The following is a 19978-nucleotide window of genomic DNA, read 5'->3' as shown; positions in this document are numbered from 1 at the left end:
GAAAATAGCAAGGGAAATATTTAACGAAGTGGACAAAGTTTTTGAGGCGCATGATATCAATTGGGAGCATGTCATTAGCGTGTACACTGACGGCGCTCCGGCGATGCTTGGTTACCGTTCCGGTTTTCAGACTTTGGCGAGAGAAAAGTCCCCAGGTGTTATTGGTATACACTGTACAATTCATCGACAAGCACCATGCCTGATGAGTTAAAAAATGTTCTGAATTACGTGATTACAGCGGTGAACTTCATCAAAGCACTCAACTCCCGTCTTTTTGTCGTGATATGCAAAGAAAGTGATTCTGAATTCGAAATGCTTCTGTTGCACCCGCAGGAGAGATGGCTTTCGAGAGGGAAAACAATAAAGAAGGTTTTTCTTTTTACGAAAAGAAATCCACGATTTTTTACATGACGCCAAGCTAGATTTGCACTCCAAATTCTCTGATGTTCGTTTTCTAATCTACCTAGCATTTTTGGTGGACGTATTCGGGTCAGTGAATGCCGTCAGTCTTTCACTGCAAGGGAAAGATATAACCATGCTTCATTCTCATGAAAAACTGCTTTCAAAAAGAAGCTTGAACTTTGGCATCCAAAGTCATATAGAAAGAACTCTGCATCATTTTTTCAACTATATATGTATATTGATGAAAACGAGCTTCCAGTCGATGATGATATCATTGAACACGTGTCAATACTTGGCAGAGAAATATCTTATTTTTCTAATCTTCATGACTTTGACAAATACTGCCGAACATGGAAGAGCTGGTGACAGCAAAGCAGGTACATCAATCATACTAAACTTTGCTGTAAATAAAATGACAGATGGTCTGCTTTTGTGAATAAATAATTTCTTATTTAATTTTTTAATGTCATGTTATGTATCAGGGATTCAGAAAAATGGATGGCAAACCTTCAGGGGAGGAGGAGAAGACAGTGTTTCTATTAAAAATGTCGTTTTCCGTGCATACTAGTGGTTCAACTGGCAGAAACTTCTGTACATTTTGGGATGCTAGTACAATTCTTCTGCTGAAAATAGCTAAATTGGCTGAAATGCACCTTTTGAACATTCAGTATGAGGAATGACCTGCCGATGGAGAGGAATAGCATCACAAAACATGACAAAAGAGGAAGGTGATATCAAAAGCTCGAGAACCATTGTAATTTTCGATGTATGACCTGCGGTTTCTTTCTGCCAAACCGGCATAAATGGGTTATACGTAGTTATTAATACATGATGCTCGGGATATTTTCGTATCTCATTTGTTTTGTAACCTATTGACTAATTTGTTCCTCATATTTTCACGTGTATTTATTATACCCCAATGGGCTATTGCGTGGATTAAGTTGGGGTTTTCGGGGTTGCGGGTTTATGGGCAGTGCGGTTCATAATCCGGAAAATACGGTACACGAATTTAATTTTTTCCATATTAATTATCCTGCATTTTATAGGGGACCGCAAGTCATCGAAAAAACTGTAAAGACACCGGCACGTAAAAGTTTTTGAAAAGTTTGAGAACCGTTGCACTAAACTACAATGGGATTTTCACACGCGCACGCACTCACACACACACACACACACACACACACACACACACACACACACACACACACACACACACACACACACACACACACACACACACACACACACACACACGATTGAATCATCTCCAATATACTTGCGGTATTTATTGTATATTACAGGTGTTTTTCTTTTACTTTATCGACCTCGAAATAGTTGAGAATAAGTCGACCACGTAAAGATTTGAAGTAAAAGCGTAAAGATTTGAAACTAAATGTTGTTAAGTAAGTAAACTCTCAGATTCTTCACTCTCGGTAAACTGGCTGAGGAGTTGTAAAGAGAGTCGGAAACTGTCTCTCGGTATTTCTTCCGGCGAGCTAGCAGAATCGTTAGCACGTCGGGCGAAATGCTTAGCGGTATTTCGGCTGCCGTTACGTTGTGAGTTCAAATTCCGCCGAGGTCGACTTTGCCTTTCATCCTTTCGGGGTCGATAAATTAAGTACCAGTTAAGCACTGGGGTCGATATAATCGACTTAATACCTATGTCTGTCCATGTTTGTCTCCTCTATGTTTAGCCCCTTGTGGGTAATAAAGAAATAGGTATTTCTTCCGGTTCTCAGTGCTGTGAGTTTAGATTCTAATTTCACAGCACCGAGAACTGGAAGAATGGGCAAGATTTCGTCAACTGGGGCCGCATCGTACCATTTCCAAGTGGGAGAGGGCTGCATGATAAAACACATATGCATGAAATATTATTTGCCCACTATACACTGAATTTTTTGCAGTTATTAATTTTATTTGTCTTAGTATGAAAGTTTACATTAAGCCGGCATCTCTTTCCTTATTTACTAATGATAATGATGATTACTGATGTAAATAAATTGTAGTTTAAAATATTGAGGTAAAAAAAGAGAAAATTCATTGATATTTTATTAAAGAACAAATAGACCCGGCAGGACAAGTGAGACCATAACCCGGGGCCTTTACCAGGGATGTAGCCATTGGACACAAAACTCTGCTTGCGAAGACCTGTTGAGGCAAGTGAAATCGAAATCAATAAAAAAATCAATGGAAATTGTAGTTGTGATACCAGTGCCGGCGGCACGTAAAAAGCACTATCCGAACGTGGCCGTTGCCAGCGCCGCCTCGACTGGCTTCTGTGCCGGTGGCACGTAAAAAGCACCCACTACACTCAAGGAGTGGTTGGCGTTAGGAAGGGCATCCAGCTGTAGAAACACTGCCAGATCAGACTGGAGCCTGGTGCAGCCTCCTGGCTTCCCAGACCCCGGTCGAACCATCCAACCCATGCTAGCGTGGAAAACGGACGTTAAATGATGATGATGATGTATCAATGAGATTTTTGCAAATTCACATTCTTTACCATATTTTCAATATTAGGTAGAATTTGAGATGTCGTTACTCTTAGGTTATGCTACAAATTAGTAACCTAAAAACTCACCGAGGGCCGGAGGTTACCCATGCGTGGTTTAGAACTTAGCCTTTTATACTTTCAAAATCGATAAATAAATAACAGTTAAGAAGACAGGAGATGTACAACAGTAATGTTGTACATCTCTATTATTGTTAGTACAGAACCATCCGCTTCTTTGACCAAGCTAGTTTCGCACAACAGCCGTCTAATCCCGCATAACACTCCCTTTCTCTTCTCACTCCACAAACCATTTCACTCAAATCTTTCTCCACTCCTACAAAGCCAATCCTCTGGAATTAAACGCTTTTTTTTTGTCGAAGAGGATTACTAGATACTGAAGTTGAACACACACACACACACACACAAACACACACACACACACACACACACACACACACGCACACACACATTATATATATTATTACTTGAGGACTTTCGAGAAGTCTCCCATGCTGGTGATATGGACTGAATGCTTGCAACGGAGCAGATTTTGCTAAATGCACCCAAAACTCAGGTAGTGATGTTTACCTGGGAAATGAATGGAGTCTAGTACCCAAGAAGAGGAGTAATTCTTCTGATCGGCTTACTCTTTTACTTGTTTCATTTGACCGCGGCCATGATGGAGCACCGCCTAGTACTTAATCTATTGGTCACTTTTGCCAAACCGCTAAGTGACGGGACGTAAACACACCAGCATCGGTTGTCAAGCGATGTTGGGGGACAAACACAGACACACGCACGCACACACACACACAACACACACACACACACACACACCACACACACACACACATTATATATATTATTACTTGAGGACTTTCGAGAAGTCTCCCATGCTGGTGATATGGACTGAATGCTTGCAACGGAGCAGATTTTGCTAAATGCACCCAAAACTCAGGTAGTGATGTTTACCTGGGAAATGAATGGAGTCTAGTACCAAGAAGAGGAGTAATTCTTCTGATCGGCTTACTCTTTTACTTGTTTCATTTGACCGCGGCCATGATGGAGCACCGCCTAGTACTTAATCTATTGGTCACTTTTGCCGAACCGCTAAGTGACGGGACGTAAACACACCAGCATCGGTTGTCAAGCGATGTTGGGGGACAAACACAGACACACGCACGCACACACACACACACACACATATACATATATACAACGGGCTTCTTTCAGTTTCCGTCTACCAAATCCACTCACAAGGCTTTGGTCGGCCCGGAACTATAAGACACTTGCTCAGCTAGGCCTTTCGTGAGACCTTTAAAGATAGGAACATTTTAGCACCCCGTCGTATACATAAACTACAATATTCCATACAAAGTATCCAGAGAACCTCAATGTAATTGCTCCACTAGACAAAAATAGCAGCCAAATCTCCCTCAAATCTTAAAAAGCCTACTGTTACAGAAAAGAAAGGGAAGGTTATATTAGATAGCGAACATTGTTCTAGATACGCTAAGCTTGAAAAACTAAGACACAAAATGGCCATAGCTTGAATACCCTTCACTATAAGACAGTCCAAAGTACAACAACAGAAGCAGCAACAAGAAATTAATTGATTTCTTTTGTTCTTGAGACTGTCAAGATTGAGGGTTTATATTATATATTGTGTTGGCATTTACAGAGAGCAGACAATACAAACACAGACGTACCCAACATCGGAGAAAGAAAGGAAGAAGAGAGAGAAAGAGGGAGAGAGAGATAGAGAAAGGGAGATAGAGGGAGAATTATTTATGACGTGAGCAACTGTCTTAATCTCCATGAAATAAAAAGATCAACCATTTGACAAGCGGGTGTGGTTAAGAGTATGATGGTAAAATACTAAAGGTGTGCTGTAACAAGTGGCTATTAATTTTTTTGAGTGCATGTGTGAAGGCAAGGCGCAATCTTGTATAAGGCTCTTCCAAATATTCATACGTAATTCTAAACGGATGAGTGTCAACAATGTCTTATCATTTATTTAGTAAAATACAGCTAACACTGTTTAGGATAGCAGTATAAGGATTTGTGTGTGTGTGAGAGAGAGGTAGGGATTGAGGAGTACAAATGGTATGAGACTAACATATACTGACCGACACATTGATAAATAACATTAGAGAGTAGGTTGATTTGTAGATATTGTTGATAAGGTTGAGTCACACACAATAAGCGAGATCCTGAATTTTTCACGACCAAGCTTTTCATTTCTTTTTACTGAATTTCATGCTTTTAATGGCTAGCAGTGCATTTAAAAATTATAGTTTGAGTTAGATCTGTACTAAAAAACTGATTTTCGGTTTATTTGGTCGATAGCGGATGGACTATGGTCGATATAGAACAAAAACTGTGGGCCATTACAGAATAAAAGGTTGTATATCACTGTTTTAAACTATAAAGTACTGAATATAACTGCTCCAATGAGATTATTAATAGCACAAGCATAGCTGCGGTTAAGAAGTTCACAGCACAATTGTTCGAGCTCATTGTACGAATATTTTCTACCATAGCCACGGATTAGCCAAAGCCATTTATATAAAATTTGGTGGACAGAAACTGTGGAACCTGTTGCAAAAATATTTCCCGCTCTTGGACAAAAGACATGTTTAATTCATCCCTCAATTCAGTCCTAATACCAGGCACTTGGTTACCATTAGTGGAGTTCTATCCTTTACCATTGGTTTCATATCGCTAAGTCTTTTTATAGCGGCATCGTATGAAATTGTCACCCATAATTTTAACCCTAGTATCGATCTATTGCATTTTAATCTATTTTAGGTTTAGGGTTTGAGTTAGGGTGAGTTAGGGTTAGGGGTGGGGGAAGGGTATCTTTTTTCTTCACAAATGTAAATAAACCCAATCTGTTTCTTAAAGGAAGGACATATTCATTATGCACAGAATGTTATTTACGTCAATGGAGGTAATTGATTGGTTAAAATTGCCGAAATGCAAGAAATTTTAGACGAAATATGTTACAACCTATAGAATTTTCTCAATAAAGCCAAGAGAAAATGGTGTTTTATAAACACATTCTACCAGTATACGAAGTTTAAACTTTTTTAGTTACCGAGAAATTATGTTACAAACTGCCGTTCAAAAGGAAAAGATCCCGTAAAATTACTTGTCTAACATATTTGATGAACAATGCTTTACTTTAAATTTAATCTATTGATATAGAACTTCATTCATTGATAAAGGCGGGCGTCATTATTTTTAAAACTAGGCGGTTGTTACTGTAGGCTTAAAAAATTACCACAGTTGTAACTGGCTTGTGGCAGCTAAACTCCATTGGTCGGAAACTTCAAGCTGCCTGGGAAATTCCGAGGTCCCCACCCCCCTCCCCATTTCTTTCCTGGAAAAAGTGGCTTGCATGGATTTGGAGATCAGATATGTTGAATGCAGTGGAAAAAAACCCGTGGAAAAATAATTTCACAACGAGGTACGAACAGATCCTTTACGGCATATTTACCTAACCATGCCTAGAAGGAAGGTGACAAATTAAACTACAAGCAAAGAGTACTGTGTTAAGGCTATGAGTATATAACCCGAATGAAACTGGGTCCTTCTGCTTGAATAATATATAATATTCTTATGTAAAAATATGTATAATATTATACATATAAAATTATATATATATATATATATATATATATATATATATATATATAAATATATATATATATATATATATATATATATCTGATATTATATAAATCGAAAATACAAAATATATTTGTAATATGTATATATTGGGTCATCCCTTAAATAATGCAGTTTTTTTACACTTTTATTTTTCAAAATCTAAAATATATACTCTTTGATTTTCTACAATGCTCTTCAATGTCTCTTGTAGACTTGCAAGCCCCCTCTTCCAAAATTCACTTGTCCGTGACGAAAAAATACTCCTCCAGTACTGTTCTGACCTCGTCTACAGAATTAATATTTTTTTCCGTCCAAATGATTTTAAAGACTGCGAAATAAGTGATAATCAGATGATGCAATTTCTGGCGAATATGTTAGAATGGGCATCGTTTCCAATTCAAACTACTCCAGTTTTTGGAATGTCATCCTTGCTGTATTTGGTCAAGCGTTATCCTAATGGAAGAACATCTTTCGCCTTGAAACCAAAGACAGTCGTTTTCCTTCTAGCGCTGACTTGAATGACTGATTGAATGGCCAAATCCAAGCTTTTCTGTTAGTTCCTCAACAGTTACGATAGGATTTTGTTCCACCGGGGTTTGCAGGACGACCTCGACGAGTTCTACAGATCTTCCAGGACGAGGCACGTCTTCTAGGCTGTAGTTTCCAGCTCAGAATTTCTAGAACCACCGTTGAAATTGGCTTACGATTATTATCCGATCTCCATATACTGCATTAATATTCTTTGCACTTTCCGTTGCGTCGTTACCTTTATCGAACTAATAAAGCAAAATATGTCGAATCTGCTCCATTATAGCTTTGAAAAAATAACTGTTAAAATCGAACTGCACTCTTCTAAGAATAAGAACCATGTAATATTACTACCCGCTTTTACAGTAAGTTGACACAGACAGTTTATCCCGTCTCCCTCGATTTTATTTCACGCAATTGAAAAAACCGCATTATTTATGGGATGACCCAATAATATACGTTGAGCTCGAAACTTTAATTAGTCTCTCTCTCTCTCACACGCACACACACATACACTCACTCACAGTGATCTCTCTCACTATCTCTCGAATATTTCCGAATAGTAAGTCTATTATTAGTATCAAAAAATCGTATTACCTTTCTGTGATCTGTTCAATGATACAATTCCATTGCAGCTGATGTTTGTATGTGTGTATGTGTGTGTGTATGTATGTGTGTACGTGTGTATGTATGTGTGTATGTATGTATGTGTATGTATGTATGTATGTATGTATGTATGTATGTATGTATGTATGTATGTATTATGTATGTATATGTGTGTATGTTTGTACTTGTACTGGGTATGACTACACTCAAACCGGTTATGGGGCTCGGTTTCGAGAGTCAAGGTGCTTTTGAGGAGAGCAGAAGCAACACTTAGCCACTATTATTCCCAGGTCTATTCTGTTCCAGCGGTCAGGGTCCCAGCTATAGGTTAATTATCACATTAGAGCTTACCTATCTATTCATGTGAAAAATGGATTTGGCGGACTCTACGAGAGAAACCTTCAATCATTCAGTGGAGGGGAAGACAGCTTCAGCAACGCATTATGGAGTGCAAAGAACAAGATAAGGCAAGTAAGATATCTTGATCATTCATTGCACCCTTCTCCGTCCTCGGTCATCTTGACCTGGTTTTGTCACTGGACCGAAAATTGTTTACTGACGATGGAGTGTGCTGACGGTGCGCAACTCTTCTTCACTTTAAACAGAGTTACCATGTAAATCATCAGTTATCCTTCAAGATGACCAGATGATCATCATTGCTCCGACGGACGAACATGTTATAGTGTGCAGTCGTCACACATATTTCTTTATTACCCACAAGGGGCTAAACACAGAGGGGACAAACAAGGACAGACAAAGGGATTAAGTCGATTACATCGACACCAGTGCGTAACAGGTACTTAATTTATCGACCCCGAAAGGATGAAAGGCAAAGTCGACCTCGGCCGAATTTGAACTCAGAACGTAACGGCAGACGAAATACGGCTACGCATTTCGCCCGGCGTGCTAACGTTTCTACCAGCTCGCCGCCTTACAGTCGTCACACATGTATACATCAAATGGAAGCTGTTCGAGAAATGCAAATTCTTACTCTAACATTAACAGAAGATGTGGATTGCGTTGAGCGGAGAAGTGATGAATTAAGAGCTGCCCTATTCTTGGAATTCACTTAAATGCCAAATCGGAAATGCTTACACTATTTCAAATGATTGGAACTACATTGTAAAGTCCTAGTACAGCTCCAGTGCTCTTTCTCCCAGTTACTCCTCGCGGCGAAACCCCCATTCAGCCTTTCATTCATTTATCCTTTCAGCCATTTAATATTTCTCTTTATTGTTTTCCTTCCATCCTTTTTACTCCACTCCCTCTCCCTCACTCTCTATCACTTCCTCACTTTATACTTATAATATTCTATCTCTTTTGAACTAGACGGTCAAAATGCTATTTCCTCTGGTAAAAGAAATTACTCATTAGTTTTTGAACATGATTTACTTTACACTGAACTATTATTTCATAATAATAAGGGAGTTTTTTTTTTCTGAAATTTAAAAGAAAATAAACTTTTTATTTTCTAGAAAGCTTTTGTGCTTAGAACTCCTGCAGCATCCACTTTTTGGCTTAGATCCAACGTGCCTGTCTGATGAGTGTGAGCACCACCTTAACACAAAACTCGGGTTTATGACTATTGTCATTAAAATATATTAAAATATTTTATACATACTCATTATATTCATATTAAGTGTTCTTTTGTTTTGAGTAAAAAGCACAATATATGCGCGTGCGTGCGCGATGAATATACATGATTCGTGTGCCGCGCATGTGTGTGTGTGTGCGTGAGTATGCGTACGTATGTGTCTGTTGGATGCTTGTGTGACTTACATATTGGAGATTATTGGTGTAATACGGTTAGACCAGCTGAAGGTATTGTTGATCAATAAGAAATCTTCTCTCTTCATTACGACATATGTCATCATGAACATCACATTAGCAGCAGCTACTTCCTGTTTCTCCTAAAATTAAAAAAAACACACACACACATTCACACAAAAATATAACAATAATAGACCAGACATTGCAAAAAAAAAAATTTTTATATGATTTTAAAATTTAATCTCTCAAATTATGAATGTGGTCAGTGTAAGATCTTTGACAACTCTCACTAACAATGCCTAGGGATTTGTTAATTCCAGAAATAAGTTGGTTAGGAACTGGGATGGTGTTAAATCGTGGATATTCAGTCCCACCCTTCTTCATTTTCTTCTTAACAACAACAACAACAACAATAATAATAAGTTTTGTCTTGGTATAAAGGATGGGATACAGCAAATATTCTGCTCAGTACCACATATTTGCTTGTCAGTTGTTTGACCTTAACCAGTTGAGCATGTCCCTTAATGGCTGGCGATATGTGCATCTCTAATCATGAGCAGAAGTAGTGGGGGAACCTCATAGCCGTGTGTTGAAAGGAATTCTTGGAGGTTTGGATAATTCACCTTTGAAAACATGAGTGGTTCGTTCAACATCCTTAAACAATCCTTATTCAGGGATCTTTTGAGCGGGATGGTTACTTGACCAGAAGAAAATTCTAACTGGGCCCCACCTGCAAGGTCATGCGCTGCTTATCTTGATATGAGATAACCATGTCGCGCACATATGGTTGTGATGCATATGCCTGGTGTACCCTTATCAGACGGGTAGTCATGATGGGTATCCTGGGCTTCGTATATTTTACCCCATTGTCACTTTGATGGCATGCACTGCTCTCTCACTCAATAATAATAATAATAATAATAATAATAATAATAATAATAATAATAATAATAATAATAATCCTTTCTACTATAGACAAAACCCTTGAAATTTTAGGAAAGGGGGACAGACGATTACATCGACCCTAGTATTCAACTGGCGCTTATTTTATCGACCCCGAAAGGATGAAAAGCAAAGTCGACCTCACCGAAATTTGAACACAGAACATGAAGACGGACGAAATGCTGTTAAGCATTTCCCCCGGTGTGCTAGTGGTTCTGTCAGCTCGCCTTTCTACTATAGCATAAAGTTTGAAATTTTGGAAGAGGGGATGGCCAATTACATTGACACCAGTACTCATGTACTGGAATTGATGGTACTGACTATCCCTCTATTCTTAAAACATGTTACCATTGTGTCTAAATTAGAAACAATTATTATTTGCTTTGTCACATTATCGAAGGCTAGATTTTGCGATTCGTTTTTGCTACAGTACAAAGAAGTAAAGAGGGTTTTCCTTTGTAGTGACGCTATTTTGGAAATCTTCAGCGCGCATGCACAGAGTTGGATTACTTCCAGTAGGCCGCCGGAAGTTCCCTCATGCGCATGCGCAGAGAACTCTTAACAGAAAAATTTCCCGCTGGATCTGTCCTTTTCGAAGCTGCAGCCGAATCGAGAGGACACAACTCAAGGTTCTCTCAAGCAAAAACCAACGCACAGAGAAGCCCCCTTCTACGCAGGAACGAGACAGCATTTGGCTCACACAAGTTAACTATTGTGACTAGTTTCATGGCCTTGGCTACCGGTTCGCCCTGAAGAAAATATATGTATATATATTATCTGCGAATCCAAACAAAATAAAATATTTATTGCTGTTGAAGATAGTCGAAGTTTTGGTTTTTCCTTTCGACATAATTGAATGTAACAGGATAAGACCGGCATCCCTCAAGTGTTCCAGAGACCTTAATCCTTGTTACACCTTAAATGTAGATGAAGCTCGTAAAATAAAAATACATTTCTTCCTTGCAGAATATGAAGAAGACAATACAAGGGAAATGTATCAATCGACTCAAATAAAACGACGAGTATATATTACTACAGTAAAACTAAAATACGCAGCAAAAGTGTAGTCAGCGATTAAACAGTAGTGTGAACTTACTTTTAGTGCTAACAGCTCACCACAACTGAGCCCATCAATGTACTTCTGTAAAGCCACAAGTTCCGATGTAGCGGTCACGTGTCTTGTGATAGTTTCTACTATCTGATCGTACTGTTTACAGATGGAGCGATAGAAAAGCTGACTGTCACTAATCACTTTATTGCACAATGTGGTCACTAAATAATCAGCTTGGTTGATGAGAAGCTGCCAAAGAAAAGAGGAAAAATTAGTACATAATACAAATATACATACATACACATGCATATACATACACACATACAGATACATATATATGCATATTCAATAATATGTACCACGATGTCGACAGGATTTTGACCAAGAGAATTTTCAGCCATTAAAATGTATCAATCACGGCCTTCTGATTTGCCATAAAATAACCATATTAAAATAAGCATTAAATAATAATTATATTTACATGGAGCTGTGAGGTGGAGCTCATTCGAACGTGTTGAGTAGCGTCCACCCCTGGTTACCGGCTGCCTACTTACATTGGGGGTTATCTCTTTTGTTTGTTATTTTTACATTTTAAGTGCTCCTAAAGGGATTTTTTATCTACTAGTTTTCAGTTCAACATATTACAATATTTATATATAATACCTAACTATGTTTGTATTTACTATTCAAAACACACCATTGGGGTACTTTTTCCCTTCAATTATATTGGTGGTATTCATATCCAACGTTATTACATCCCACCCACACCTAGTTTTAAGTTTTGCAACTGAGAACGATATGCGTCACTGAGGAGGACTAATAATACCAAAACATGTATGCTGCTTTTCCCAGTTTTAAAGACATGATCTACGTCCATCTCTGCGGAGATCTTAATTTCAGAGACATCGATTGGTTGATCGTACTAGAGTTATCTCCTTTCAGATTTTAGATGTTTAATCCACTAACTACATTGATAAACACAGTTATACATGTAAGACCTTACTGTATACATGTAAAATCCTACTGTATGTATCTAGTTGTACGTTCACATTCACAAACGTATTTTCGCATGCGCACACGCATACACACACACACGCACGCACACACACACACACCACACACACACACACACACACACACACACACACACACACACACACACATTCACGAAATTTCAGTGGATAATATACTAAATTAAACAATACCAGCCTAAGAATTGAAATTAAAAATAGTCGTATTTATTCCTAAATCTATATTTAAATTAAGCTATAAACATTATTTCCCTGTTCCGTTAATATAATGGAACTGCCGTTTCTCATTCAAAGTAGCAAGACTTGTCAACTTTGAGCCATAAATTTCACCAAAGTTAATTTGAACTGACTTTCAGTGAGTGCAACCAGTCCTTTCTGTTTCACTGCGGTAGTTATTTACGGCATGGTATATTACATTTGTATCGTGTTCTGACTTCAAATACGTGTAACAGAATCTATCTGTGAACGATTTTATTTGCAGTCTTGATGATTTAGGTAACTTTTCGTTGAAAATGTTAAGAAATAGTCGTTAGGGTTTGTATTTGAAATGTCAGCATAAATAAAGTCAACGAGCTGGCCACTGAGTGAAAGGTCATTAAAATTTACATTTTCCAGTGATTAGAAAACTAAAAAAAAAAAAAAAACAATGTATTTGAGCGTCGTTAACTTCCAGTGGTGGCTCTAGATTCTTTTGAAAATGTGTAAGATAACTTGAAACATATACCTACATATACGTTTCTTTTTATTGTAGGCCTGATATTTTTGGGGAAGGGACTAGTCGATTGCATTGATCACAATGCTCAACTGTTACTTACTTTATCGACCCCAAAAGGATGAAAAGTAAAGTCGACTTTGGCAAAATTTGAACTCAGAGCGTAAAGCCCGAAGAAATATTGCTAAGCATTCTGTCCGGTGTGCTAATGATTCTCTTTCTCTCTCCTCTCTCTCTCTTTCTATATATATATACACACATTTATATATTCATACATATATACATACATATTTATAAATATATGTGTGTGTATACATATTTAGATGGAATATACGAGAATTTATTATTAATCACGACAATTGTTTCAACATATCAAGCATCGATCCCTCACGGTTGGGACACTTAACAGCTGGTTCAGGAGCATCCGGTGGTGCAGATGTGTCTCATTGGGTGGTAAATAAATACAACTCGTTATAATAACAGTTCCGTAGTGTATCCCCTCATTTTGTAGAAAGGAAAGCAACAAAACTAGGGAAATATCTTCATTTATATAGAAGACGACAATAAAAAAAAAAAAAAGAAACGAACACGCAATACAGTGAGAAAAGTATTAAAAATAACCGTTAACAAATATAGATGTATAAACACCCTGGCGCAAACTGCATGGCACGTGTACACTCGCTCATACAAGCACCCGCGAAAATGTAAGTAAGCATACGCGCATGCGTCGTTTGGTGCACTCACGATCACAAAGCGAGTTAAATATTCTTTTATTTGTTTCAGTCATTTAACTCCTTAAAGTGTCTTTTAGCCGAAGAAATCGAGTCCAGGACTTATTCTTTATAAGCCTAGTACTTATTTTATCGGTCAATTTTGCCGAACCACTACGTTACGGGGACGCAAACACACCAACATCGGTTGTCAGCTGATGGTGGGGTACAAACACAGACACACACACATACATGACATTACATACATACATACATACACACACACACTGGAAAACGGTTCAACAAGGGACTCTCTCCTTATTTTTCCCACACAACAATGATAAAGAAAGAATGTGCTTACATTCTTATTTAACCTACAGTGAGGCTTTATAATATTCGTATTCATTTAAGTTCTTCTGATTTATTCTCTGTTATGCATGAGCAGATGTTGTTTCGAAAAAACTCGTGTTCTTAGTTTGACCACAGTGTGACCAGGTTTTTGATTTTTAACTAGGTAGCAGCTAACAAAGCTCCAAGCTGATTAAATGCACTGGTCATTCTCGAGAGAAATAGCATCAAGTAAATTGAACCAAATTTACATTTGTGTGTTTTTATAATTCTTAATATATATTAAAAAACGATGTAACCGAGGCTGCATCACAAAGATTGGTCTTCCTCTTCAGGACTAGAAAATGCTCCAGCCTTTAGCAATTACTAACTTTCTACAAAGTTTGTGTAAGCTGGCAATGTTGTACGACTCTCATATATGGGCTAATGCTGCTGCCATACAAATACACACGTGCATCCTCGAACACATCTTAGGGAAAGTCACTCAAGTAGGTGGTATAAAGTTGGTATAAAGCCACACAGTTCAGCTGCTAGCCCACAGACGAACTCCCACATTTCAGTTCTTCCCTATTCACCCATATTGTGTCTACCGTCTGTTTCTTTATTACCCACAGGGGGTTAAACATAGAGGGGACAAACAAGGATAGACAAACGGATTAAGTCGATTACATCGACCCCTGTGCGTAACTGGTACTTAATTTATCGACCCCGAAAGGATGAAAGACAAAGTCGACCTCGGCGGAATTTGAACTCAGAACGTAGCGACGGGCGAAATACCGCGAAGCACTTCGCCCGGCGTGCTAACGTCTCTGCCAGCTCGCCGCCTTATATTGTGTCTACCATCCAAAAACCCCACACTAATCGCTCAATCCTCTTTTTCTAGAAGCAGCGATCCTCTAGAATCTCTGCTTGCATATTTTTTCCTTTTGTAACCATCAACTTGCAAGTGTTAAAATGATTCCATAGCTACATCGATCTCATTGGTTTAGGAGAGACTGAACAACCCATGGCAGAGCTCTTTAATCCAAACCGATCTAATGAAAACGAAACAAACAATCAAAAACTCTATGTTCTGTCTTATTGTGGGGTGGCTGGAAACTAAACCTCTTCATGATGTTTACAGGGAGAAGAAAGTGAGTAGGCAACCAGCACAATTAAAACTAAAATCACTCAAAGAGCGAGGGAAAAACTCACAAAGAAAGCAACCACTAGCAATACTCGGACAAGAAACAGGTACCACAAGATTACCTGTCAATTAAAACTAAAATTGCCGTGCATCATTCTCGGCTTCCTTAAGTCATCGATTTTGAAGTACATTATGAAGTACAGAAAATTGAATACACAAGATACAAACAAGAATGGAATACAAGGAGAAGTACAATATACCTGGTTAATTTGATCAGCTTCCAGTAGAAACATATTCATTGGCATTATGGTAGGTAGCAGGAATACCTGTTTACGTAATCTTAGAATGTTGTCCAAGATATCGGAGTATTCTTGTAGGGAGTGATCTTCATTAATGAATTCATTTGTCCAATCACTCGTCTTTGTGTCAATGAGATAGTAGAAGGGAGTATATGTACTCAGGTACCTGTAAAACAGAAGGAACGTGCAGAAAAGAGGTGTAAGGATATACATGCCTATATATATACATACATAGTTAATCCAAAGTTGAAAACACAGAGAAAACACAACAACGCGAGGACGTGGAACAAGTATAGTGTTATTGGACGCTCAGGAAAGAAAAGAAAGAAGGAGAATTTAACGTTTCGAGCGGTGCTCTTCGTCAGAAACATAGGAAAAGGAAAGATTCAAGGAAGGGAAGACGGAGGAAAAGAAGTCGCTAACGATACACTCGTGGTCACATGTACAAACATCCATATATATGTGTCAGTGCGTATGTTTTGGACCCTACTCATCTGAAGACGCGTGTGTATACAGCTAGTGTTGGATCATATTAGTGCAATAACTTATAGCATATATGTAACATTCAGCAATTACCACCTGATAATGATGCACCGAAACATTTGTAGTGATTTGTACTAAAGCATGTTCATTTTATCTTCTCGTATTAAAATTCTTTTATATATAGCTATGTTAGGTATGCATGAATGTACGTATATGTATGTATGTATGTATGTATGTATGCATGCATGCATGCATGCATATATAGACTTCGAAACTATAGGTTGGGAGTCTCCATCATGGTACCGCGTGCTGAAGAAGCCGAGGCTATTTTTGCCAGAGCAGAAACCGGTCCACATGAGTCCAAATACTTAAATGTACTTTAGGAGATTGTATTAACCTGATCTGACTTTGATTGATTTCTGTAGTTATTATCAGTGTATTTTGGTGATTCAAATAAGAGTTTTGACTGTTATTTCCAGCAAGTAGACATACTTAGTATGTTCTTTGATTAATTTTAATCCTTCTGCTATTTAATGCTTTTGGGGGGCCTGCAATCGCTTATATTATTGATTCTGTTATTATCATTTTTTTAAATAGTTATACTAGATAATAGCAAAATTAATAATATCTTAGCAAATGAATTTTTCGGAAATTATTTTTCTTGTGAATTGTTTGCCCTTGTATATATATATATATATATATATATATATATATATATATATATATTATATATATATATATATATATATATATATATATGCTTGTAACATACATACATACATACATACATACATACATACATACATACATACATACATACTGTTGCGGCGAGAGTATGATACCCTCTGACGAGAACAGACGGGACCACTACATATAAATAGCAGCGGTCTGACATAGTCGGCAAAGACACTACAGAGACAGACAGAAGAAGACATAGAGTGGGAGCACGTGAGGAGAAAAAAAGAGAAAAAGAAAAGGCTCAAAAGAGTAAAAGAAAAGGCAGAAACACCTGCACATTCACAACCTAACCAAACATCCACGCAAGCACTCACAGTCATACACAACATCGCAAACACACACAGGCACTCAAAAACACATACCCACACAAACACAGCTACAGGATACACGGACCCCAAACTTCCTACCCCACATGGCCATAACGGCTATTAATAACAAAACAAAAAATTTTTATTGATAACAAAACAGAAAATGACAAAAACATTCAAACCACCAGATAACACAGACTCCAGAAAACATCGAACTTCTCATATTATAATATGTAATCAGAGAAAATTATGACTACATAAAAAAAAACTGTATGTATGTATGTGTATGGCCACGAATGTACACAGATACATACATTACATTCAATAAAATACTCTAACGAATACTAAAAGAAGTCCATTGTCTAAGTACATCACCTGGTTGGTCCACATATATTTTTATTGATGACGTTTTGTATCTTCTGTTTCATATTCAAAACTAGTTGTTCATTTTGACCGACTGATCTAATATAATTTGTTGGAAGATTCTCAACAGAATGGAACAAACAATGTTCAATACAAGGGAAATGGCTTGTACTGGTGACAATAACATCGACAATATCAGAAAGATGGTGTTGTATCGCATCGAAAGACGGCTCAAATTTGGTTGACGCATTCGGGACATCAGTGTTCTGTTTTAAAAATATACAAGTCAAGGGTGATTGAAAATATACGGAACATATAACCATTTTCGATAAGATTTGAAATGAAATATTACTAATGAATCCTAGCAGGTTAGAATACTATTAAAAAAAATGAAGATTTTGAAAGTTGATGTTAGAGTAAGGTTAGGGAAAGCAAAATCTATAAAAAATGCGAAGAAACAAATATTTACCAGAGATATTTTTAGCACGTGCATCTTTGTAGGAAGCCCGAGTCCAGTCATAATATTATACTGTCCACTGTAATCATTGCCATCCATATAACATTCTATCAAAGTCAACAACTCTGATAGTGAATCCTGGACACATGTTCGGAGAAGGTTGGACATCAGAGAGGCGACGCTTGAGAAGAATTTGTCCATGTAATCAAGTCGACTATCCTGCGATATGAAAAGATTTTCAGATATTAGTTAAGTCGTCCTTCTATCCCACTCTTCAATCACTTCATTCTTGCCTTCACTAAATTCCCTAAACTTAATTCTTTTCTCTGTTCCACGTCTCATATACCAATGCAGATACATTTCCATTTTTCCTTCAATGTCTACTTCACACCCTTCTTAACGTCCTTGAAATTCACTTACTATTTTAAACAACTTCTTCATCACGCTATTTTCCACACATCTCTAACTCCAACTTCCTCTGCAATCCTAACTCTGTATCTACCTGGATAAACATAAGTGCGAGAACGAAATTTGCTTAGTGGGTGCAAACTCAGTTTTTCTGGAGGATGTCCAAAGCATTTTCACTGAACAAAAACATTTTAGGGAGTGCATTTGCATTCCCTGCACCCAAGCCTGCGTGACTGAGATGCCAATATATAGCCGACGGCACCGTAGGTTAATCTAGAACGTATTTCCAAGAGCTGAGGTGCATACAATTAAAATGATCTTCACAAATATAGAAAGATATGCAAATACTTTTGATATAAATAAATATATTTATAGATACATACACATCCATATTCATATACATACATACATTAACACACACACACACACACACACACACACACTCATATATCGAATTAACTGTTAAGAATGATTTATATATGCAAATTAAATTATCCAATGACTTTAAGCTCTTAAATTTATAATTTATAATCAGTGTTTCTAAGTTTAAGACGTTGATGGAATCTTAATACAGGATTGAAGCTAGTTCGGTTTGAACTTTTTTTTATCTGTCAACGAAAGTGTTGTATATAAAGGCAAGGTGTTTACATTTGGATATCACCCACAGTGTTGGATAAAATCTACAAATATATTCTGTAGTACAATACAACAGCATTTTTAGTTTGTAATTCAGTACCATACCCACTTAATGGTGTCCTATAACAAAAAAAAATCCCCAAAAAACAACAAAAAACAAAAACATTTTTAGATTTTGGAGGAGAGAAAGCCAAGAATTTTTCGAGGTAAAAACCTAGAAATGGTTCTTACAGTTCTGTCTTTAAGAAACCGTCCTTCTACATCCTCTCTGCGGCTATCGATGATGGAAGCACATTCTGACAACCATGTTTCTTGGAGATTTTTGGCGTTTCTTCTCACTGTTTCTTTAACGTAGATGACTAGTTCCTCGATTGTCATGGGAAGGAACTGCTTGAGGGTATCAATTGACAACAGACGATACGTACTATACCTTATCAGAAAATAGCAGAGAAACGTCAATTAAAAGAATTTAGTGAAATCATTGAACAGAAAATGTTTTTACTGGTCTGTCGCTGCGGTGGTGTGATGTAAGTAATATGAATAAATGAACTAAGTGATGCCAATCCCACTCAAAGACATGGAATTACTATATGCCGAGGTATCTCCACTAATGTATATATGTATAACAATAGATTGTTAAAATTTATTAAATACAACGGAATTAAAGATACTTAAAGGAACTTAAAAGACAATATTGCTAGAAATATTGAACAAATGAATCTAAAGAGACCTTAAAAAAGACATAGATGTAACAGTGAAATTAAAGTTGCATTAATGCCCTAATTGGAATTGTTATATGACTAAGAAATAGATTGGTATGCCAAAGAGCTTGTGAGGCAGAGACATTGAATTGAAGCCTTCAAACGACATTCGACATAGCTAGATTCATCTTTA

The 19978-nt window shown here is 37.4% G+C and overlaps 1 protein-coding gene across 1 annotated transcript in view; it reads right to left on the bottom strand.

Moving 5' to 3' along the window:
- Positions 1 to 19978, bottom strand: part of LOC115211117 (dynein heavy chain 3, axonemal-like) — a 180634-nt gene that overhangs the window by 134452 nt on the left and 26204 nt on the right. Inside the window, exons 10-15 of the mRNA XM_029780047.2 lie at positions 19316 to 19514; positions 18053 to 18259; positions 17596 to 17849; positions 15653 to 15857; positions 11511 to 11714; positions 9482 to 9612 (exon numbers count right to left, since the gene is read on the bottom strand). Coding sequence (XP_029635907.2) covers positions 9482 to 9612; positions 11511 to 11714; positions 15653 to 15857; positions 17596 to 17849; positions 18053 to 18259; positions 19316 to 19514 — 1200 coding nt within the window. The remainder of the gene's footprint in view (positions 1 to 9481; positions 9613 to 11510; positions 11715 to 15652; positions 15858 to 17595; positions 17850 to 18052; positions 18260 to 19315; positions 19515 to 19978) is intronic.

Source organism: Octopus sinensis, linkage group LG1, assembly GCF_006345805.1.
Source record: "Octopus sinensis linkage group LG1, ASM634580v1, whole genome shotgun sequence".
NCBI classification, from domain to species: Eukaryota; Metazoa; Mollusca; class Cephalopoda; order Octopoda; family Octopodidae; genus Octopus; species Octopus sinensis.
This window is presented reverse-complemented; position numbering and strand designations above follow the sequence as displayed.